General features: G+C 46.1%; 1 protein-coding gene and 1 non-coding gene across 6 annotated transcripts in view; both read left to right on the top strand.

Annotated features, from left to right (window-relative positions):
• Positions 1-23911, top strand: part of MYO9B (myosin IXB) — a 177669-nt gene that overhangs the window by 126683 nt on the left and 27075 nt on the right. For all 5 annotated transcript variants that reach the window (XM_088478475.1, XM_088478473.1, XM_088478474.1 and 2 more), the window contains 6 exons: positions 1478-1519; positions 1925-2033; positions 2531-2604; positions 9777-9960; positions 20410-20538; positions 20878-20983. In XM_088478475.1, the coding sequence (XP_088334601.1) occupies positions 1478-1519; positions 1925-2033; positions 2531-2604; positions 9777-9960; positions 20410-20538; positions 20878-20983 (644 nt within the window). The remainder of the gene's footprint in view (positions 1-1477; positions 1520-1924; positions 2034-2530; positions 2605-9776; positions 9961-20409; positions 20539-20877; positions 20984-23911) is intronic.
• LOC148517628 (U1 spliceosomal RNA) lies at positions 5284-5448 on the top strand. The gene has a single exon (XR_015879281.1). It is a non-coding gene; the product is annotated as a U1 spliceosomal RNA (small nuclear RNA).

The following is a 23911-nucleotide window of genomic DNA, read 5'->3' as shown; positions in this document are numbered from 1 at the left end:
TCATTTTGTTTACATATCCATAATAAGCTTTAAACTCATAAAATATATGTAGCGTAACTTATGTGATACATTTTGACATTGGTTTAAAAGTTACAAAATAAAATAAAATTCTGTCCTCAACAGATTTGAGGGTTGTTTTTTTTTTTCTTGCTATGCTGAAAAGCAATAGGTATGTATAGATGGTTGGTTCAGATTCATTTCTAGAAGGTGCATGTCTCTGTTAACCATATCATTACCCTTCCCTACTAATTTGGTCTCTAACCATCGACTACTTTAATTTCCTGAAGAGATTATAATTTGTTGACTTTATTGAGATTCATATATCCGGGAGCATACTGTTCTTAATATTTGAAGTATTTGTTTAGTTTAATGTAAATGATTTTATTTAGGTAGTATAGATTAAAGGAATGTTATTGTATTGGTTATCTCCTCATATAATTAAAGTACATGGTGTTTACAGAGGTTGACAAATTTTTGTAAACTCTAGGAGTGTGCTAAATTTGCAGACCATGTTTACTGCATTTTTTTTTTTTTTGCTTCTCCTACCTGTATGTTTGGAAGACATGCTACATGGGTAAAGTGGAGGATATGGAACTTCAAAATGGTACAAAGTATGTGAAGAAAACAAAAAATTCAAGCATTATCCACAAATAAAATGGTTTGTTGACACCTGTGACCACACTTATTTGGCTATATAATGGAGCCTAGTGTCAATGTACAAAAATGCCTTCCAAACTACAAATAAAATCCACTTATCTCAAACCAGTCCTTCGGGTGTAACCTCCCATGATAGGGATCAGGCTCGGGAAAGCCTATTAGTCCTCATTTGGGTACCTTTGTCACACACAGCCCTCACAGGTTCTTGGAGGGAAAAAGCTCCTTTACTCCCTCATGGAACGTAGTTAAATTAGGAGAAATAATTTTGTCATAAAAACTATAGACCTTATTACTGGAAAAGAGTAATAAAAAAAAAAAAAAATACTTAGTATAATCAACCTTTAAATGGGGAAGCACAGATGTATGACTGAAAACAGTAGAGATTACTTTAATTCCTATAAAAATATACTTGAAATTAATCACGACAGAAAATCTCATGGGGAAACTCCATTGCCAGCTACGATTGCGTAAATGTGGTCACAAGTGTGAGCAAACCCTTTTATTTGCTAATGATACTATGATTTATTTTGTGTTTTGTTCACATACTTCGAACCATATTGAAGCACCATATCCACAATTTGAAGGATTATTAACCTGTGAAGAGCTACCATCTGAATGTTCTTTTTCTAGATCATTTATTGGATGGCATGTGACTCTATCACAGATCTTTAGCTGCGTCTTTGTGTGCGCATTGTTGAAAACTGGCATTGTAATGGATAAAATGGTGTTTAGAAAATGTAATGGTGTAGTCAATGGAACTGAAAATGAAAAGTGAACTTTTTTATGATTCTTACTAATGTATGATTTTTATGTTTTTTAGCCACGTAAATCTCAGAAAAAGAAGAGGAAACAAGTCCAAAATGTGAGCATGCATTTCAAATGGTGGATTTACTAACCAACTCATATTCATTTAATGTGCCAGTAAACTCTAATAATTTAATTTTATATTCTATACCTGTCCAAGCTGTGTAAGAGAGCATGGTTTAGAGAATTTAATACTTCGTTTAAGCCAGGTCTCACAATGCCTGATGGATGACCTATAGTCATGAATGCTGTTTTGTAATCGTTTACAATTAGGTCACCACCAGGTATTATGGAAACAAAAAAAAAAAATGAACAATACTCGACTGATACACAGATGTAACCAATAAAGTGTTTTAAACTAGCGTTGCTGTGTTCACCTTACTATCCTTCACACACGTTGAGTTTTGGGAATAACTGACCATCAATTACATTAACCTAATATCTCTGTCACCTTTGTCTACAGCTGGAATCCCATGGACATGTATTTGTCAGCTACCAAGTGAACATTGGTCAGTCCTGTGAACATTGCTCCTCCAGCATCTGGCCCATGGAAAAAGCTTTTCTATGTAGTGGTATGTACAAACTACAGTGACATTCTAGTCATTATTCTCTTCTTCTGCTGGATTCAAATGGGTTAATTGTGATGAGATAATTTATTGCTAGTTTAAGGGGCCAGAGAGGTAGACAAGATGCAGGTTTGGATAAAAGCCATTGGACAACCCGGGTGTGAAATGAGTGGGGTCTTGTGTGGCATGTAGTAATAGCTGTGAAAAAGAGCCCTCTCCTTACGTTTTGCTGACAATGTAACTATTGAATTCATTTTTAAATCTGTTTCTAATGAACCCTTATTAGTTTATGGATTCAACAAGAAAAAATGTTTAGCCACCAGTGATGATTCAGGTTTGCAGAAGTTCTTGGATAATTAATTATTTTGTTCTCTTCAAATTATTTGGGAAAACATTGGATTTTTTTTTTTTTTTGCTGAAATTTGAATCTTACCGTATAATTAATTTGTTAATTTTGCTTTTCTGGGTTTAGGCCTAATTCTGAATTTTCTGTCCCTCAACAGCCTGCAAAATGATCTGCCACAAGAAATGTCTAAGCAAGATTCAGAACCACTGCACCCCAGCTGGAGTGAGACGTGTAAGTGCAATGTGATGGGTAGAAATCTAGGTAGAATAGGTAATTTAACAGAACACTTGAAAAATAAAATACACATTGCTTCCAACAATGCAAAAAAAATATATATATATATTTTTTTATTTTTTTTTTAATATATAGGTCCAAATGTAATAGGTAGTCAGGTTTAGTAACAGTACAAACTCGCACTTTTAAAAAGTGCGAGTTTGTACTGAAACTGGCAAATTCAATAGCTTGCGAACTTTTCAGCTCGAGGCTAATGCATTTGCGAGTTTAGGCAAGTTTTTCCCTATGTAAAGTGACACCTTTTAATGCGAGTAGCATTAAAAGTGCGAGTTTTAGAGAAGCCATCACAGATCAGTGAGATCCGTGATGGCGTGTGTGTGTGTGTTAAAAAAAAAAAAAAAAAAAACTTGCACCCCCTCCCCAAAAGTATAACCAGCCCCGGGCTTTATAATGCCTGTTCTGGTTCTAAAAATACAGGGGCCAAAATGCGTAGGGGGCCCCCTGTATATTAAGAACCAGCACAGGGCTTTGTTGAGCTGGTTCTGGAAAATCAGGACAAAACGAGTAGGGGTCCCCTGAAAATTCCCAAACCAGCACCAAACTCTTTCTAGTGGGAGCATAATGCTACAGCCAGGGAAAAGCTTTCACCGGTTTCCCCGGCCAAAGCATTATCCCTGACCGCTAGTCAGTCCAGGCCGGCGATCCCTGGGGAGTTGGGTACCCCTCTCCAGGGCACCCCAGGCCTAGACTGATAGCCTGGGGCTATCCCCGGCACCCTAGGGTGGAGGGTGCCAGGTTGATAGTGTTAGTGTTGTGTGTTAAATTAAGGGTTTATTTTAACTTTATTTTCATAGCTTCAACAAGCATTGAGGACAGGCTGACAGAGTACTGCGTCTGTCAGCCTGCTACATGGAGGCATCAGGAGACCCGCCACCACTAATAAAGAGTGCGTGTCCGGGTCCCAGGCACCCTGGCAGTAGCTCAGGGAGGGACACGCCACAGCTTAATATAGAAGCTGTGTCCGTGCTTCCCTATGCCTAGCCGCAGTCCTGATGCCAGCAGCTGGTAAGTATAGCTCTGTTCCCCTGACTAGCGGGGGACTGAGTTAGATCTGCGGCCCCTCCGCCCCCTCCCAGGCTCATACAGTCCTGGATTCCTGTTATAACGCAGCTAGTGTTATTACAAGGGGCGGAGCTACCGCGCATATAGCGCGGATACCCACAAGGGAGACTGTTCAGACAGTCTGTAATTACATAGGTGCGCTGTGCACTGCCCTGGTACGAGCTGCTGGCGCACGCTCTTAACATCCCTGCACTGCTGAGTCAGCGCTGGCTCACTTAATAGAGTCTGACAGCGCTGTGTTTGACTGCTGCTCTCATGTAAGTGAGAGCCGATGTGATCTCCTCCTCCCTCTGCTCTATGCCATAGTGGTGAGCAGCAGGGGTTAGTTTATTGCCGGTTAAGTCCGGATGCAGTTAGCGCCGGGGCTCTATTCCTGGCAGTGCGGGAGCGTGGCTTAGGTCCGGCAGCCATTACTGCTCCCGGGGAGTAGGCGCCGCATATTTTTTCTAGCCTCTCAGTTGGCGCGTACTACAGCGCAGGTATATGCAGAGACTGTCACTGTACAGAGTACAGACAGTCTGTAACTTTGCAGAGGCAGCTCCTTGCAGTGCAGGGAGAGGCGTAGAAGTTGGTGACTGAAGACGCTGCACTCACTGTACCGCTGCTGGAGTTAGTTGCAAGCAACTTTGTCTACCTATGACATAATGCAATATGGGTAGCTTTGTATACATTCCTACATGAGTTAAGTGTATGTATGAGTATATATGTGTATATATACGGGGCTTTCCTACTTATATATACTGTTAATAAATATATAGATTGAAGAGGACCTATGTGTATAGTCTCCCTTGTGCATAGTATAATGCTGAGGCATACTTAGCTAATTACAAATTATGCACGCAGTGTAGCAGTCTTCCTGCTTACTCAGTCACGCAGCGCCATGGTCCATATAGAACTTGGCTCATCTCTGTAGTTCCTATATGGTGGTCAGATTCCAGCAATTAACTTGTTAGTACTTTATGTAGCAGTAATGTTCTTCTATTCTGTTGGGGAGAGCACTTCAAAACTGTCGACCCCACAACTATCCTAACTGCTGCCCTACGTCATTGTGATGTCACTGTGTAGAGATAGTTACGACTATTTTACAAATGTCTATCTCAAGATGGCTGCTGGAGTCTGTTTGATTAAGAAATGAATCAGTACTCACTAATGTCAGAAGTTATTGAAGCAGTACCTCTACATATCACGGGATCCGCCGCCACTATTATAGAGTGAATGTCTGGACCCTGACACTAGCTCAGGGAGGAACATGCCGCAGCCTAATACAGAGGCTGTGTCCATGACACTTTGCCCTCCGCATGACAAATATGCCTGTATACGTTAAATATAATGCAGTATACTTCATTGCTCTGAGGTCGTCCTTTTGATCCCCAATTTGAAAAGGTGGGTTCAACTGGAGCTCAAATGGCTCACCTGATAAGGCAAGGGCAGGAGGCTTCCAGGATCTATACCAGTCTGGGACAGCATGCTGCTAAAATATCAAGCCTACACTATAGCAGAGGATGGACACACGGCACATCAGCAGTCTCCCTGCATGGAGGTAAGCAACAGTTCATACTTACCTGGCAGGGGAGATACCATGATCACAAAGGTGGTTCTCCCAGGGCGAAGCTCATCCATTGCACTCTGGGTGTGCTGACCCCCGATGATTTCTCAAAATGCGGAAATCTCGACTGCATAATTTGTGGAAGTGGGGGACTGCGTTCACCCTTTCTCCTGGATAAATTATCGTTACCTGTGACCTTCTATGAGGGTACATGTATAATATATAATATATATATATATATATAAAATCATGTATATATATATAATCATGTATCGCTTCTTATCCTTGCCATAAAAGCAAGGGTAGGATTTGTTCTTATCAGTTTTATATCTGATACCTAGCATATTTTAAAAAGAAAGATACTGCGATTGGAGGCTGGACTCTCCTGCTGCGGTGGGTTGGTACAACAACTTTGATTTAAACATACTATGTATGAATGTATTTGTTATATGTGTGGGTATGCCTATGCTTCCGCAATCATTAGGTGACCTCTAATTCCACAGATGGGAAGCCGCCTGGGATTACCAGAAGCTGTAGGCTATAATATATTATATTGGCTCTATAGACTAGAGTCATGTTCTGCAGTTTACATTGTGATAGTCACAATTCCCTAAGGCATGGCTTCCAATATGGACCGTATACTTGTCTGGGAGCGTTCTGGTAGTCCACACATGTATATAAGATAGGCACTTTTACCCTTCTGGGGTTACAGTTCTGTTCCTGTCAGTTTATATCTACGGCGCCCCCTTTTCGGATGAGTTATTATTATTATTACAACTACACTCCAGTGGCGCACTGGGTAGCAAACTTATAAGACATTGTATGTATGTGTATATATGTGTATGTATATAAACTCGCTTTGACAAAGGGGCACGTGTCCCCCGAAACGTCGGCCTGTTTGTTTGAACATAGTTTAGATATACCTTTTTGATCACTATTTAAGTCTCGGAGTGCCGCTATTTGTGGTTCCTACTATGTATATATTTATATATTATATAGAGCATAATGATCTCCTGGTGCAGGAGTCTGACAAGTATACTTACTATGTTGACTTCTCATGCAACTATTTGTCTAAGTGTACGTGTGTATGTATACCGATATATTCATGTTCCTTGTATGACTACTTCCTAATAATTGGGAAACACCTGTTTTTTTAGCCCTAACTGGGGTTTTCTTTACAGATATATCCCTTCTTACTTGGGATAATTATTGCATTCTATGTCTATGTACAGGTACCTTTCTCTGTATAGGTTCCTGTACTCCATATTATTGTCTAGTCGCATATCTCAATAAAATGAGGCTATAAAGTGGCCCCTGGGTACATTCCTATCAGTACATAAAAATCCAGATTCTATTCCATCCTCAGGGCTTACTTGGTTAAATGACAACAGACCACACTTCTGCTCCTGTGCCTGAAGGCCTAGGGCTACCCGCCAAATAGGCAGGGTCATGCCTGGCTTGATTAGATTGGTGGGTATCCAGTAAATCATGGGCCCTGCGGTTCAAGTTTAATCCCTCATTGTGAACACTATGATTATCAAGGGTCGCTGGTGGGATCCATCATCAAATATGTAATATTTCTATGTGTATCTTGACCTGTACAGGGTCTTATTTAATTCTTTCACTATCCCGCCTCTTGACTAATACGCACTTAACCATTATAAGTGTTAATGTACTAATACTTACTCTAGCAGACCGTGCTTGGGGTATATGTATAATCTATATAAGGATACACATCCCTAATGGAACAAGCTCAGGTATAGAGTCCTGTAGTATGATCTTCTTGTTACCATTAACATTTTGCTAGTTTTCTACAGTCTCTCCTACGGCAACATCGCCAGACTGAAGACTGTGCTATGGAGCATTGTTTTTTAGCCCACTGAAGCTACTCTCTATTCCCGATGTGACGGGTTGCTGTGAGATGGAGAAGGTCAGTGACATTCTACATAGTTTCTAGAGTGCTTCTGATTGCTCACAGGTAAGCGGTACCCCACTATTGCCTCGGAAGATGCTCCGATTTCATGCAACCTGACACGACATATCCGTTATTCTCCCTTCTGCATCCTAGCTGCAGACTTAGTAGCCATCCGCTCTTTTTATCAGTAGTCTCCAGACTTAGAGCTTTCCTGGCGTGCATAGTTCCAACATTGAGAATGTCACTTTATTATTCGTTTGGGGTTTTAATGGACTGTAGCTCATCTATGGGCTAATGCACATCTTTACATTAAAGTGTGACAGTCATTATGTTCCACGCAGGGGGCCTGGTTGGTTTTCCTGTTCAGTACTGTGAATATTTTCATCACACTGACAGGTACCTGATGGGTACCTCTATGGTTGTCCTAGTTCTGTAGCCTTGCTGTATAGTTGCTTCCCTATATTGGTAGCTCTCACTGGGTGGCTGTTGCATCCGTGCTCTTTAACTACTAGGGTAACTGGATTGTTTTTATACTATGTTCAGGACAGCAGTTGATACTGCCTACGCACTTCCATCATGTTGGATGCTGTTTGGAGTTTGTTGCTGTGGGTTTCTTTTCAGGTCGGCACAGTGGCTTGTGCTGTAAGGTCTCCACCTGGGACGCCCCATACACTAGTTCGAGACCCGCCCCAAGCAGTAGTAACCACTCAATAGGCAGACAACTGATGGGCTGCCAGACATTCTGCCAGTGGTCTGGTATGGGGATTTACGGCTGCAAGGTTTCATTTGCTGTTTTTCCCTCTGTTTCTGAGTTGATTGTACTGTTGTCTGACGCTCTGAAAGGAATTGTGGTCTCGATTCTTTCAAAGCTGCCTCTGCCTCATGTCTTTGGGATCTCTATCCTTATTGGAGAATTCTATGGTTTCACTCTGGTTGACAACCTTGTAGTAGTTGGACCTCAAGAATGGTCCAGGGCGACTGTTCGGTCTTGTCTTTTGCTCCCTGTATACTCTTGTTAGGAGTCTGTGGACAGGATCAACTCTGTATCTGTAGATTGGTATTGTTATATGTATAACTATATGAGTTATGTCCAGCAGTGCTGGGATTCTGCTGTCTCCAAATTATACAGCTTCTTATGTTCAACTCTGGTTCGTGCTTGGTCTGTTTCGGCTGAGCTTACGGTGTTCAGCTGTTTTCATCTGCGGTTGTTCTCTTGCTAGCAGTATTCCATTCGATTTACGCTGTAAGGTGTGGAATTTCTATGGCTGTTTAGCAGGGAGCCTTGATTGTCTCCTCTGCTCTACAGCACTTGATCTTCAGCTCTTGCCTTTCCATTAGGCCTACGGTTCTTGGTGATCCCGGTTTTCGGTTTTGCCAAGTTCTCCGCGCTTCCCACCCGGGAGGTTGGCTTTGGGACGTCCCCACTGTCTTGAACTCCAGTGTCCCCTAGTGGATGAAGGAGAAAACAGGATTTTGGTACTTACCGATAAATCCCTTTCTCCGATTCCACAGGGGACACTGGACGCCCGCCCAGCGCTGCGTACCTGCCACTTTGTTTGGTTTCTTATAAGGTTGTGTGACTGCATGTGTTCCCTGCAGTTGGTTCCTCTGTTCTCCCTCAGTCGGTCTTGTTCCGTTCTGTGGTCCTCTCCTTCTCCTCGTTTTCCTATGGTCCTCGTCTCCTCTCGGGCTCAGTTCTTAAACTTGGGCTGATGGGGCATAGAGGGGGAGGAGCCAGTCACACTTCTAAATTCTTTAAAGTGCCAGGTTCTACTCTACCACCGTCTATACCCCACTGTCTTGAACTCCAGTGTCCCCTGTGGAATCGGAGAAAGGGATTTATCGGTAAGTACCAAAATCCTGTTTTTTGCTTACTTGGCTTCCTAAGCGGTTTTAATGATTTGTGATTTTTTTTATTTTTATTTTTTTTACTTTTTTTTCTGTTTACCTTTTGTAGTTAGAGCTTTGTTCCCTTGGACAGTAACTAGCTGAACTCTATATAACAACAATAATTAACTAGTCACATTGAACTAGTCGAGATAGAACTGCTTAGTCTTAAAATGTGTTTATTTTAGCATTTCAAGTTTAATAGGAGGCCCACTTCATGAGTCTGCTGTTCTCGGATTGACTACATATTGGCTTAGCACTTCATACTTTAAACGTGCCTACACATGGACACAAAGGAATTGGCTGATTTTAATTAGAGATGAGCGGTTCGGTTTTACTCTGTTCTTTACTCCAAATTAGAGCAAGTTCGGATTTTATCTTCTTGGCTGTTCAAAACACGTGATAGCTGGTTAGCCAAAAAGATTTTGTTTTCAGAACGTAACTTAACCGAGTCAAAACTGAACCACTCATCTTTCATTTTAATAATCTAATGCACAGGCACGTAATTATACATATATACCCTAATGAAACATCACGAGTATAATATATTTCTGCAGCCTTTAATTACAGGTAAATAACTTAAAGTTCTGTAATAATAATCTGCTTTACTTTAGCTGGGGTTTTATTAGTAGCCTATCTTGGTTTTTGTACTTTATACCCACCAATATTTTTTTTTCAAATTTCTTTTGTTGCAAACAGAATCAGGGCAGTCATCATTTTGGTGTGCACATGGCGGACTTAACCAATGAGACCACATCTGTTCCAGTTGTAATGGAAATGCTTCTGGAATACCTAGAGATGCATGGCCTGTACACAGAGGGCATCTACCGCAAATCTGGTGCAGCAAATTGCATGCGAGAGCTTAAAATGTCCCTCGAGAAAGGTGAGTTGGGTCAGAATAGAAGAGATTGGTAACTGTTATTAGCAATTTTCTGTGATATGTTTGGTTCATTTGTGGACATGGGCTCAAAATAAGGTGATATTTCTTAGGAGTGTACTTTGGAATTGGGAGATTGCAATATTAATAGACATTTGAAGCTTGACTGCTAACGAATGGATATTTGTACTTGATATTAAATCCTTATTCTCATTCATCCAGTCTGGGGGACACTGCTCATGGGTTGCTTGAGGAGAATGAAGGAGCTGGCACTTAATACAAACTATAGCTTTAAGACAGAAGTGCCTCCCATCTGAAACCTCTGCTCTCCAGTGCGTTTTAAGTGCCCTTAGGATGTGGGTTTGTTTTCCTGGGGCTGCTGCTGCTGCAGCTCTGTTCGTTTACCTTTCTGTTTGATTAATGGGTTCTTTTCATTCTAATGTGGTACATCCTGTGTCCAGCGGCAGCCGACACTGAGACCTGGAGTTCAGTGGTCCTCAGTGTGTGTGCCAACCTGAAGTGGAGTAAATAGGTTTCATTCCTCTGGTACTCTCAAGTGGGGTATCTGTTGGCAGACAGACTGGCCCTGCGGAATGGGTTGCGCTCTCTCTTCTAGAGGGTGATGGCAGTGATGCGGAGTAATGGCCGTGGCTTTCATGTTTCACAGAGGGTAAGCGCGCCGAAAGCAGCCGGGGGGAGTTCACCCTGATTGCAGGTGGAGAGTATTTCCCAGGGGGTTCTTGGCTTATCATGCAACTCTGCCCTGTAGAGTAAGAACCAGAACTGACCCTTTTAGCAAGGACGCCTGGAGAATGCCATTTCTCGCAAGTTCTTTGGACGAAGGACCCTAAGCTGCACAGCTACTGGGCCACTGGCTTAACTCCTCTGCAGCTACTGAGTCTTAGGGGTCTATTTATTAAGCCTTGGATGGAGATAAAGTACCAGCCAATCAGCTTCTAACTGCTATGTCAAGGGCTGTGTTACAAAAATGACAGGAGCTGGTTGGATTGTAATCAACTCCTAACTGTCATTTTTGAAGCACAGCCTGTGACATAGCAGTTAGGAGCTGATTGGCCGGTACTTTATCTCTGTTCAATTTATCTCCATCCAAGGCTTAGTAAATAGACCACTTAGCTTCTACAGCAGGGGTTCCCAACCATGGTCCTCAAGGCATACTAACAGTCCAGGTTTTAAGGATAGCCATAGATGAGCACAGGGGACTTAATTAGCACCTTAGGTATTTTGATTTAACCATTTGTGCTTAAACATGGATATCACTAAGACCAGGACTGTTAGTGTGCCTTGAGGACCGACGTTGGGAATCACTGTTCTACAGGAAGGCTAAGCATATATTGTTGCTGTTTTACAATAAAAAGTATGTGGTTTTCTCTGCTGTATGTTCTTGCAGTGTACTCTGCACACCTGTACCTGTCTGTGGTTATTGCACAGTGTATTTAGTGTCACAATTTTACACAGTATTTTCCCTCCCTGCTGCATGTGAGCCCTCTCTGCCTCTTCGTATAACTGCGCTCCTGGATTGCAGCAAAACCCTGTGGTAATTCTTAGAGATCAGGTTACACTCGCTTTTGCTGTCTTAAGCTGGGTACACACTAGGCGATATTTTGGACGATTTGTAGTTTTGAGGAAAATCGGAACGACGAATCGGCCACATCGTCCAGTGTGTATGCACTATTGCACACTTCCGTGCATCGTTCATCGCATCTTCAGATCTGCCTGCAGTGCAGGCAGATTTGAAGATCCGGTGGCCGAAACCATGTTTCTGGATGCAGCGGGGGAACAATATATTGCGCTGTCATACACCAGATCGTGCAGTGCGTATGGGACCGCACCATATATTGTGATGTGACATCACATCTGCCATTGCTGGTACAGACAGTCTATGTAAGGCGGCTTGTGCATCTCATTGAGGGAGCTTGAGCAGGATCAGTCCTACCAGCATGCATAGCCATTCATGTGGTCATTGGCGTGTGGTATCCCTGCTGCTATCACACAGGTTGGTTTTGCGTGCTGTGGCTTTTGAATGTCCTATGGAGAGCAGTGTACCCCAGGTTGATTGAATGAGAAAATTTGATTTTTGTACTTCCTGTTAAATCCTTTTCTCTGAATCCATCCAAGGGACACTGCGTTCCCACTCTTTGTGCTCATCCTTGCTTTTTTTTGTTGTTTTCCCGGTTTTGCTATTTCTTGTTGATCCTTGGTTTTGGGCTTTTTTTGAAGTTACACTGAAGACCGATGGTTTCAGAGGGGTGAAGCTTCTGTCCTAAAGCTATAGTTTGCATTAAGTACTGTCTCCTTCTGGCCCCTTAAGCAACCTATGGTGAGCAGTCTCCCCCAGATGGATTCAGAGAGAAGGATTTAACAGAGAGCACATAAATCCCCTTTTCTACTTCAGGGTCCATAGGGTATCCACAGGATACCTTGGGTATAGGTGTGACGTCAGTCGCAGGGCACCAAAGAGTTAAGCTTTCAGCCTCCCAGGATGCACTAGGTCCCCCTCCTATACCCCGCCCCCGGGCCAAGGCACCTCAGTTTAGTTTGGTGCCCGGCCGGAGTCGGGTGCACCTGTTGGAGTGGGGGCTAGAAGAGCCCCTGAAGCTTTTTCTTCATGCAGCTGTGGCTGCACATCTGGATGAACAGCATGGACTGTCAGTCCTGACGTCCATGCTGTCTTCCCTACACCCCGCCGGTACCAGAACGCCGGTACTGATCCGGGGATGCTGGTGGGCGTCTGGGGTCACAGCTAGCGGTGACCCCAGATGCTCCGGACCATGGCCGGATTCAAGGGGGACAGAGGTAAGCAGCGGGGTCCCGCGGTGGGTCCCCGCTGATCACATGGTCCTAAGTCCCCAGGCAGGGGGCTCCCTGGGGACTGGCTGCAGCGTGGAGCCAGGCGACCAACCTGCGCTTCCACTACCCCCTGGGACAGCGGACCGCAGCAGAGCGGTAGCGCTGCGGCATCCCAGGGGTTAAATGCATGCCAGGGGAGCGCGCCTTCCCTGTCTCACAGCCGGCGCCTCCCCCACTGCACACAGCCCTCTCTGCATGCTGCCGACTGGTCCTGTGGCAGCGCTCCTCCCCCAGGCCAGCCTCCTCTCTGCTCCTCGGCGGCCATCTTCTCCAGAACGCATGGTGAACGCTGCTGGAAGCGCTGGACGGAAGCATCGTGGTCTGGGTCCCCCCGCATACCTCTCCTCCGCTGTGGCTCAGGTCTGTGTATGCAGCGCTGTGTCCTACCAGGCCCTGTGTCTGTGTAGTTGAGTAATCAGCGCTGTTAGTGCAGGAATTGTTATTTCTCTGCATTGTATGTGACTGTGCTGGCGCTGCCTGTAACTTTTCTTCTCTAAACTGTCAGCTTTATTACTGTCCCTGTTCTTCTGCTAAAGCCCTTGCGGTGCGGTGCTGCAGGGTGGTCTCTCGCCTATTTAATACTTAATTGGTGAGAGAGGTCACATACGTGGTGCCATCATGTCTGAAAGTGATTTTCCCCTCCGGCTACAGTGTACCACGTGCAAAGTACCGTTAGCGGAGGGGGAGGGTAGCGCGGAGGGCCTTTGCCGGCAGTGTTTGTCCATGGCGCGGCCTATTACGGTTACAGCACCGGTACAGGAGCCGCCCTGGGCTTGTTTCGCTCAGGCGTTAACAGCTTTAGTGGGCCAGTTAGCTCCGCAGCCCGCGTTTACTCCGATGGGTTTGTCACAGCAGTCTGTGGTGTCGTCACCCATGCAGGGGTTCCCACGACAATTGGTGGTACCCCACAGTCTCCCTATTTCCCCGCTCCCGGGTTCTCAGGAGCCAGCGTGGGTTAACTCCCTGACGAGTTCTGTACAGCACTTGTCGGATGTGTTGCAAGGGGAGTCTGTGATGCGGCCTCATAAAAGGCCGGTGGCGTCTCTGTCCGCTCCTTATGAGGATGACGAAGGGACGTCTGATGATGGGGAGATTCTGGATCCTTACGATCAGGAACCTCTCCATACTAAGGACGCTGATGCTAAGTCCAAAGTATATATTCCTGGACTTATTCGGGCGGTCCGCACAGCCTTGGTGATTGAGGACGAAGTTCCCCCAGCTGCTAAATCTAAGTATGCCTTTTTCAAAGATGTGAAGGGCGATGCCACAGTCTTTCCTCTTTCGGGTCAGTTGGTGGACCATTTAGAGGAGGCGTGGAAACAACCTGGCAAAAGATACCAGCCGCAGAGACGCCTGGCGGTGGCTTATCCGTTCGCGGATAATTATTTTGCTAAGTGGGAATCCCCTCCACAGGTGGATTCTCACGTGACCCGTCTTGTCCGTAGTGCCACATTGCCGATGCCATCCATGTCCTCCCTTAAGGATGCTACGGACCGCAAGGTAGAAATCTGCCTGAAGTCCGCTTATTCCCTTGCAGGGGGGGCAGCACGGCCGGCTATGGCCATTTGCTGGGTTGCCAGAGCGATGGAGCGCTGGGCGGATTCATTAGAGGCTTCTTTTGAATCCGACTGTCCGGCCGAACAGGCGGAGTTGATTGGCAATCTCCGTGATTCGGCCACCTACATCAACGAGGCGGCTCTAGACATTAGTACTCTGGTGTCTAGAATTTCTTCAGCAGCGGTGGCTGCTCGTCGCACCTTGTGGCTGCGATCCTGGAAGGCGGACGCAGATTCCAAGAAAGGTCTGGAAGCGTTGCCGTTTACCGGAGAAGTTCTCTTCGGTCCGGATCTGGATAAGATTGTGGCCACGCTGGCGGCAGCCAAATCTGCTTGTCTCCCGTCGGCCGCTGCTCCTTCTGGTTCGGGACCATCGTCCTTTCGGTCATCTAGGGCCCAGGGCAGGCCCAAACCACAGTCGTTTCCTCGACAGGCTGGCCCTAAGAAATCGGTCAAGCCCCGGAAGCAGGCATGGAGTACCAGACGTCCGGCCCCCAAGCCAGATGACAAGCCTGCGGCCTGACGGTCCGGGCCTCCCTTTGGGGGATCCCAGGGTGGGAGGCCGCCTGCTACAGTTCGCCCAGTGTTGGTCGACCACTACGACAGACACTTGGGTTCTGGAGGTGGTTTCCCACGGATACGCCCTCTCCTTCCGGCACAGACCCCCGGCTCGCTTCTTCACCACGGGTCTCCCATCAGACCGGAACAAGGCTACGGAGCTGCGGAAGGTATTGCACACTATGCTCCAGGCTGGAGTTATAGTGGCTGTTCCATTCTCCCAGAGGGGCCAGGGTTTCTATTCAAATCTATTTTTGGTACAGAAACCCAATGGGTCATATCGTCCGATTCTCAACCTCAAAGCACTCAACAAGTCTTTGCGGGTCCCGAAGTTTCGGATGGAGACCCTACGGTCCATCATTCTGGCGCTGGAACCTGGGGACTACTTGGTGTCATTGGACATACAGGACGCTTACCTGCATGTCCCTATTCTTTTGCGCCATCAACAGTTCCTCAGGTTTGCAATCCGCAGCGACCACTTCCAGTTTCGGGCGTTACCTTTTGGCCTGGCAACAGCACCACGTGTTTTCACCAAGGTGATGGCGGTCATGGCGGCTTCTCTGCGGCTGCAGGGAGTCCGCATGTTGCCGTATTTGGACGACCTGTTATTGGTGGCAGGATCTCCAGAGCTCCTGTTACGCCACTTGGACCTGACCATTGCACTGCTGCAACGGCACGGCTGGCTAATCAACTGGCAGAAGTCCACTCTAATCCCGTCTCGGAGGATTCTGCATCTTGGAGCCTTATTGGACTCGGGACAGCAAAGGATCTTCGTGACGGAGGACAAGATCTCTGCTTTACAGTCAAGGGTGCGCAGTTGCCTGCACAGCCGCCGGGTGTCCTTACACTCGGCGATGAGGTTACTGGGCTCCATGGTGTCGGTGTTCGACATGGTGGAATACGCCCAGTTTCACTCCAGACCTCTGCAGCACCTGATCCTGTCCAAGTGGAACGGGCTGACTCAGTCTCTGAAGTCCCAGACGATTGTGCTCACCCAGGAGGTTCGCCTGTCCCTTGCGTGGTGGTTACAGACGACCCACCTCAACAAGGGACGTCCGTTCTGGGTTCCAAATTGGGTCCTGTTGACAACGGACGCCAGTCTTCGGGGCTGGGGAGCAGTTTCGGGTCCACACTTGTTCCAGGGCAGGTGGACGCCGACAGAAGCGGAGCTTCCAATAAATATCTTGGAACTCCGTGCGGTCTTCAATGCTCTCCAGCAGGCACAGCGGTTTCTCCAGGGTCGCCCGGTGCAGGTCCAGTCGGACAACGCTACCACCGTGGCCTACATAAACAGGCAAGGAGGAACTCGCAGTCGGGCGGCTCTCGTAGAGGTCTCTCGGATCCTGGTTTGGGCGGAACGCAATCTTCCGGCCATATCAGCGGTCTTCATCCCGGGAGTGCTAAATTGGGAGGCGGACTTTCTAAGTCGCCAGGACGTTCATCCGGGGGAATGGTCCCTGCACCCGGACGTTTTTCAACTACTGGTGGACAGGTGGGGTCTTCCAGAAATCGACCTCATGGCGTCCCGGCACAACAACAAGCTGCCGGTGTATGGGTCTCGCACAAGAGACGAAGGGGCGTCTCTGGTGGATGCTCTGTCCGTCCGGTGGACGTTCCGGTTCGCATACCTGTTCCCTCCGGTCTCCCTTCTTCCACGGGTAATCCGGAAATTCAAACAGGAAGGAGGGACGCTCCTGTTGATAGCTCCCGCGTGGCCCAGACGGCACTGGTTCTCAGACCTTCAGGGTCTGTCCGTGGACAGTCCTCTGCGGTTGCCGCTACGACCGGACCTTCTGTCTCAGGGTCCTTGCCTTCACCCGGACCTGACTCGGCTGTCTTTGACGGCGTGGCTGTTGAGACGGCCATGCTGAGGTCCCGGGGGTTTTCCAGCTCTGTGGTGCGTACCATGTTACGAGCTCGGAAACCGTCTTCCGCGAGGATATACCATCGCGTGTGGCATACGTTCTTCCAGTGGTGTCGACCGAGAGGTTATGCACCGCGGGAGTTTCGTCTGTCTCGGATTCTCGCCTTCCTGCAAGCGGGACTAGATCATGGGCTTCGCCTTGCTTCTTTGAAGGTACAGGTTTCGGCCCTATCTGTCTGGTTTCACCGTAGGATTGCTACAATCCCGGATGTGCGCACCTTTATGCAGGGTGTTCTCCGCATTCAGCCGCCCTTTGTTCCACCTGTGGCGCCTTGGGATTTGGCTGTGGTCCTGAGGGCTCTCCAAGGACCGCCGTTTGAACCACTGGGCTCAGTGGATCTTAAATGGCTAACAGCTAAGACTGTTTTCCTTCTGGCCATTGCTTCGGCCAGACGTGTTTCTGAGTTAGGGGCTCTTTCTTGTAGACCCCCTTTCTTGGTTTTTTATGGGAACAGGGCAGTGCTCCGCACTCGGCCCGAGTTTCTTCCCAAAGTTGTTTCCCAGTTTCATGTTAACGAGGAAATAGTTGTTCCGGCCTTTAACTCACCGGGTCTTTCCGTGGGTGAGGCCTCTTTGGATGTTGTGCGGGCCTTAAGGACTTGTGTTGACCGCACTTCTTCGTTTAGGAAGTCGGACGCTTTGTTTGTCCTCTATGGCTTCCGTAAAAAGGGTTGGCCTGCTTCAAAGCAAACTTTGGCAGCCTGGATCCGTATGGCTATTTCTGAAGCTTATCTTCATGAAGGCCTACCGGTCCCTCCTTCTCTGAAGGCTCATTCCACTAGGTCTGTGGGTCCTTCGTGGGCAGCTCGACGTGGTGCCTCGGCAGTTCAGATCTGCAAGGCTGCTACGTGGTCTTCTGTCCATACCTTCGTGAGGTATTACAGGTTTGACACCTTCGCCTCTCAGGATGCTTCCTTCGGGCAGCGGATTCTCCTTTCTGCACAGGAGCGTCCCCACCCTTAAAGGATACTGCTTTGGGACATCCCCAAGGTATCCTGTGGATACCCTATGGACCCTGAAGTAGAAAATATGAGATATGGTAAGAACTTACCCTTGTTATCTCTATTTCTACGAAGTCCATAGGGTTCCACAGGACTCCCGCCCTGTCGCACCTGTGCTGCAGATGGGCTTTGCTCTGGTCACCGGTTTTCCGTCTCCCTCTGGTGAGAATGTGATTCTTGTATGTGTCCAGATCTTTGTTCTCTCTCTTCCTTCTCCTCCTCCGGCCTATGGCTTGGTAACTAACTGAGGTGCCTTGGCCCGGGGGCGGGGTATAGGAGGGGGACCTAGTGCATCCTGGGAGGCTGAAAGCTTAACTCTTTGGTGCCCTGCGACTGACGTCACACCTATACCCAAGGTATCCTGTGGAACCCTATGGACTTCGTAGAAATAGAGATAACAAGGGTAAGTTCTTACCATATCTCATATTTTATCAGTGGCAGAGATAGTGACACAATTGGTGAGTTATGCTAGTCTCCTAGGAGATAGGCCATGGGGAAAAAACAAGAGCTGGCTCCTCACTGTAACACCCCTGCCTGTTTCTTCCTCATTTCACAATTAGCAGAGTATGGAGACACGAAACAAGTAAAGTAAAGAGAGATGCACTTTCTGGGTACATTGGACTCCATCTCTCTTCTGTCTTGGCGAAAATCATTTAAGTCTAGTTCCAAAAGTTCCCATTTTTCCTGTAGTAGAGAGGGGAATGGGGGGGACACAAATGATGGGATGTCTCAATATCCTAAGTAGGAGGCAGCAATATCCTCTTTGTAAAATTTAGAATACGTTTGATTTATGAAGTAATGACGCAAGTCCAGACTGAACTGGTACATCCACTACTAAATAAGCCATCTATTTTCCCATGCTGTCCATGAGGAAATCGACAGTAGTCCTACTTATACCCCTTGTAAGTAGCAGGGAGGGCATTTGAGTAAAGGAGCTCCTGGGTCTTGAATTGGTAGAACCACAGACCCCACATGAAATCTATGGAGTAAAACCCTGCTTCCTTGGAATTTATAATGAGAGAGCACTAGATTCTGGTTCATGTGAAACCCACTAATAGCCTTTGGCTGTACACAAGGCTATTTTGTTTTAATGGAAAATCAGTTAAGGAGTATAGCTTATATAAAAATTATCTTTCCAGTAAAAAAAAAAAAATGAACAAAGGGGCTTATAAGAGAAATAGATGAGTATCACTGTTGTCCAGATGATGTGGATATATATAGAGTGCCACCTTAATGACGACTCAGATAAGTCACCACAGTGGCATTGTCTGCCTTGGACCTTGACTGCTTGGTTTTTGAGTATCATCATTACTAAAAGCTAAGTATATGGAAATGTATTCTACAACATTTAATGGTAAAATAGACACCTACCAACACTACGCATTCTGGGCATAGTGATGATAAACTCTTCCCCATCCTAGGAAGCTGGCATCCATAGTGACTACCTGCCACGCCAGAACAAAGAACTTTCCTACCATCAGAGAAACTTGTTCCGTGACCAGAGAAGGTCATTAAATTTGACTGCATGTGCCTTCATAGTCAAAAATATATTCTCCAGTATCCTAATATTCTAACACCGGGTTGGCCATACGTAGAATATATTTCTGTAGAGGGCAAATATTGTCGAACAGAGGACAGCCCCTGACAGACCATGAGAGGTCTACAACAATTTGCCTGTTTTCAGATCCAGCCATGCAACTTCAGGAAATGGATAGTGAGCTGGAAATGCTGAACCACTAACCCATTAATTCTGGTCCTTTACAAAGATGTCCATGAGATAATAGTCATTACTCCTTGCGTCTATAGAGGCCATGACCACACAACCAGCCTAAATAAGTGAAAATAAGTAGCCCATACCATTTGTAAAAAAATATTTTTTAACATAATACTTACAATACTAAACAGTGTGCCGCAAATCCAGAAGTTTTATGTGTGGGAAGCTGCAGTGCTGGTGCGTCTGCAACCTGACATTGGTGCAATGGTGCCTCCACCTGTGATTACAGTAGGTGGCCTGGTACTGCCTGTTCAATAAGATGCTGTTGCACCAAGATGTTGCAGAGGGAGGAGGAGTGTGTGTGGAAAATCAGTCCTGGACTGTTTCATACCACTTGCGGGTCCTGTAGTAAGGTGGCTGGTTTCTGGGGAGGACCAGCCATACCTGGTCAATTGTTAATTTTGTCACTGGCCACTAGGCAGCCGAAGCCAACCTCAGTGACCATAACTATCTAGACCAGGACAGATAAGAAGATGTAAGGTTCTTAAAACACTCCAAGCAAGCGACCCCTCAACCAGCGGCCCACCCTGTGAAGACTATGGACTGCAGTATCTTACGTAAACACCTGGGTGGGTTTTTCTCTAATTGTTCTACAGACCTAATTTGAGAGCTTGCTTCAGGGAACTAAACCGTACAAAATGTGAATGGGGAGGTTAGGAGTCATATTATGTATGATGAATATGACTATTTTCATATTATTTTTTTTTTAGTTATTTTATCCCTTTTGCACATAAAATGTGTAACTACTCCACCTTTATTCTGATTTGTAAATAGACCCCAACTCTGTGAAACTGGACAAGTATGCAATCCATGCCATCACTGGGATTTTAAAACAATGGTTACGTGAACTTCCCGAGCCTCTAATGACATTTGCACAATACAGCGAGTTCCTGAAAGCTGTGGGTAAGCAGTGGATTTATGTGATTTACCTATTCAATATATTAAAAATATTTTTTGACGTATACATTAATTACAAAAATCGTTAGAAAAAAAACACTTTAAAATGAACATATTTGCTGTATTGTGCCTGTGGTTCTCACATAAGGAGTACACAATGAGAGCATCACCGTACATCAAGTAGAGTAAGTAGAACTTCCCCGTGCACAGTAATAATCATTTTACTGTCCTACATTTAAGCAAACTTCTCAAGAAAACATGGCAAAATTGTTTTACCCCTTTTCTAAAAGTTTTCTGGAACATCATGTTTATACGAAAGCTTAAACTCTTTGTTGCTTTCTTCAGAGTTGCCTGGGAAGCAGGAACAGCTTTGCACCATTTACAAAGTTCTTGGACAACTCCCACAGGCTAACTATAACAGCTTGGAAAGACTGATCTTCCACCTTGTCAAGTAAGCATGATATATGTTGTATATCCTATTGCATGAGTTTCTTTTCTACTTATGTCTACATTTCCAGTCAGTTGTGTGCCTCCTTTCTGACATTTTATCTGTTATACAGCAGTGTTCTTCTGAATCTTAAATTAATATTGTAATTAATTAATCAATCATCTTTGCAGATTTAAAATATATTTGTGCAGCGTGCTGTGGAACACAGTTTGGGAAACACTGTTTTATGCAATTAAGTGTTAAAATGTCAGATTCACAGAGGAATAAACTATAGGTCTGTCAGTTCCTCCTTAAGTCGTTACCAAACAAATGCGGTATCCCCTTTTTGGTTTTGCAGTTGAAAGTCATCTTACTGCAAAGGATGCAAGAAACCATTGAAATGCTGCAAGGAGTTTGTAAACACCATTTGGTCAAATAAGTCACTGCGTTTCCAAACAGATTGGCTGGCTGATTTCTCTTTCCTCCTTGGGGGACACAGGGATCACGCTGGGTATAGATGGTGAGCTAGAGTCTGGGCACCAAACAGTTAATTTCTTTTTACCAGCAGCGCAGGCTCCCTTTCCCTTATACCACGCCTCCAGCACTAGAGAACCAGTTTCCGTTTGGTGCCCAAGGAGTGGGTATGGTTTTTAACACTTTACTTTTTTACTTTTTATTTTCAAAGCAAGCAGTGAATCAGTGACTGACAGACACCCTCACTGTCGCTCCAACAATCCCCAGTGCCGGTGGCTGGAGTACTAGCGAATGGGTCAGTGTCCCCGGCCCGGCTCCAGCACACATAGTGGGAGCCGCAGCTAGACATGTCGGAGACAGGTAAGGCGGTACTGACAGTGGGGGGCCAGGTAGTCTCCACACCACCACCAGTGCAGATGCTGGCAATGGGCATCACTAATCGCTGGTGGCCATGTCCCCGGAAGTTCAGTCAGACGGCGGAGGATAGCTTTCCTTATTGACTATTCCCCCAACCCTTTGCGGGTCCCCTCATGCAGGATACCCACCACAGTAGATTCTTCTCCTCTCTCCCTCCCTTCCTACGCCGCTGGGCGGCCATTTTAACACATTGCTGCCTCACCTATACGGAGACACCAGGGCTCCTGCCTCCCTGTATATACCTCACTCCAGCAGTCAGGTTATATTTAAGCTCGGTCCTCCCCTGTTGGGGCTTGGTTGTTGAGCAGCAACTGCCCATTATTTTATGCATTGAATGTGCATGTTTGCTGTTAGCATAACACTTTCCCATTCCCTTCTGTCACTCTCTTGTTTCTTTTATGTTTCTTTATAGGGATTTTCTATACTAAAATTTTAGCTCTTTTTCATTTTATTTTCTGTGGAAAATTAGTTAGTGGAATAACAGGTCTGTAGCACGGTGAACACCTAATTGTTTATATTGTGTCCACTGTGCCATTACTACTGACCCAATAGCACCGCTTATTTGTTTATCTGTGGTACAGTATCGTTCAGTTCTCTATCCCTTGATATTGACACAACTGTTTACCTCTAAACTTTTGTGTGAGGACACCCCTGGAATACACTATCATGTCCTCCAAGGGTCACTCAGCTAAAGCGCCCAGGGAGAGGGGTGCTGCGCAATTGCAGAACATGTTCTGTGGCTCTCTTCCCTCAGGTCCTGGACCATGACTGTTTATTTGTCCGGTGTTTCTCTGGTTCGCAGCCTGAAGTCCCAGCAGCCATGACTTCCTCTCAGGGGCAGGCATGAGCTACCACACTTTTACAGGTGATGTTGCAGCTAGTAAATCAGCTTGCAACCCCTAGGCCTACACTCCCTGCTAGTCTCGCTAGAGGTGTGGGTCAAGTTGCCAATATTCTACCCGCAGATACAGAACCAACGTGGGTTCAAACTCTTTCTCACTCAGTTCAGAGTCTGATGCAGGTGTCTTGCTCTTTCCAACAGATGCTAGACAAGGACCTCCCATCCAAGCTCCAAAAGAAAGGTGCTGAGTTTCCTTCCGCTGTTCAGTCAAAGGACCTCCTGGCGGAGGTGCTCACCTCCGGTGGATGCACATGTGGCAAGGTTGGATAGATCCTCTATCCTTCCTATCCCTAACACAGCCTTCCTCAAGGATACTACAGATAGGAAGCTGGAAAATTTTCTTAAAGCCATCTTCACTAATGCAGGGGCGATTGTCCGTCCTGCCCTTGCATCTGCCTCTGTTACCAAGTCCCTGGGACGCTGGGTAGATTCTTTGGAGGGTAGTCTTTCGGTCAGGGGTTCACAAAACAAAGTGATTTTCTCTGGTCGATCATGTCAGAGAAGCCAGTACTTATCTTGGTGAGGCTGCCATTGACTCGTACTTGCTTCTAAGTTATCTGCATCACCTGTCGCTTCTAGAATAGCTCTCTGGTTCCATAATTGGTGAGCTAATGCAAATTCCAAAAAGGCTCTCAAAGCTTCTTCCTTCTTGGGTGAGGTTCTATTTGGGCCAGTGCTCGGCAAGATTGTGACTATGGTAGCGGCTTCAAAATCCACTTTTCTTCCATCTGTGGCACCTAGATCATGAACTTCAAATTTTTGTTCCTTTCGCTCACAAGATAAGGCCAAGTGTCAGTCCTTAGCCAGATCTCACGGATCTTCCTCAAAGACCTCTAAGTCCAGAGGTAAGCAGGCCTGGTTCTATCGCTGTCCAGCTCCCAAGCCAGCAGTTAAGCCTGCTGCATGACGGGGCGGACCTCCACCTGGGATTACCCAGTGTGGGAAGGCCATCTTTTGCTTTTCTCCAATTCCTGAATGACATTGAACGTCTGGGTAAGAGGGACAGTGTCCTAGGGTTACGCCCTAAACTTCAAGGAACGTCTCAAAGTTCCAATTTTTCTCCACAAGTCTAACAATGTATCCTTAAAAGGCAGAAGCACTACAGAGCTCCATCAGTTATCTTCTGGTCTCCCGAGATAATACACCTGTTCCCCCATCTC

Source organism: Taudactylus pleione, unplaced genomic scaffold (assembly GCF_031769625.1).
Source record: "Taudactylus pleione unplaced genomic scaffold, aTauple2 ptg000214l, whole genome shotgun sequence".
Classification (NCBI taxonomy): domain Eukaryota; kingdom Metazoa; phylum Chordata; class Amphibia; order Anura; family Myobatrachidae; genus Taudactylus; species Taudactylus pleione.
The sequence above is the reverse complement of the archived record's forward strand: the minus strand, read 5'-3'. Positions and strand labels throughout refer to the sequence as shown.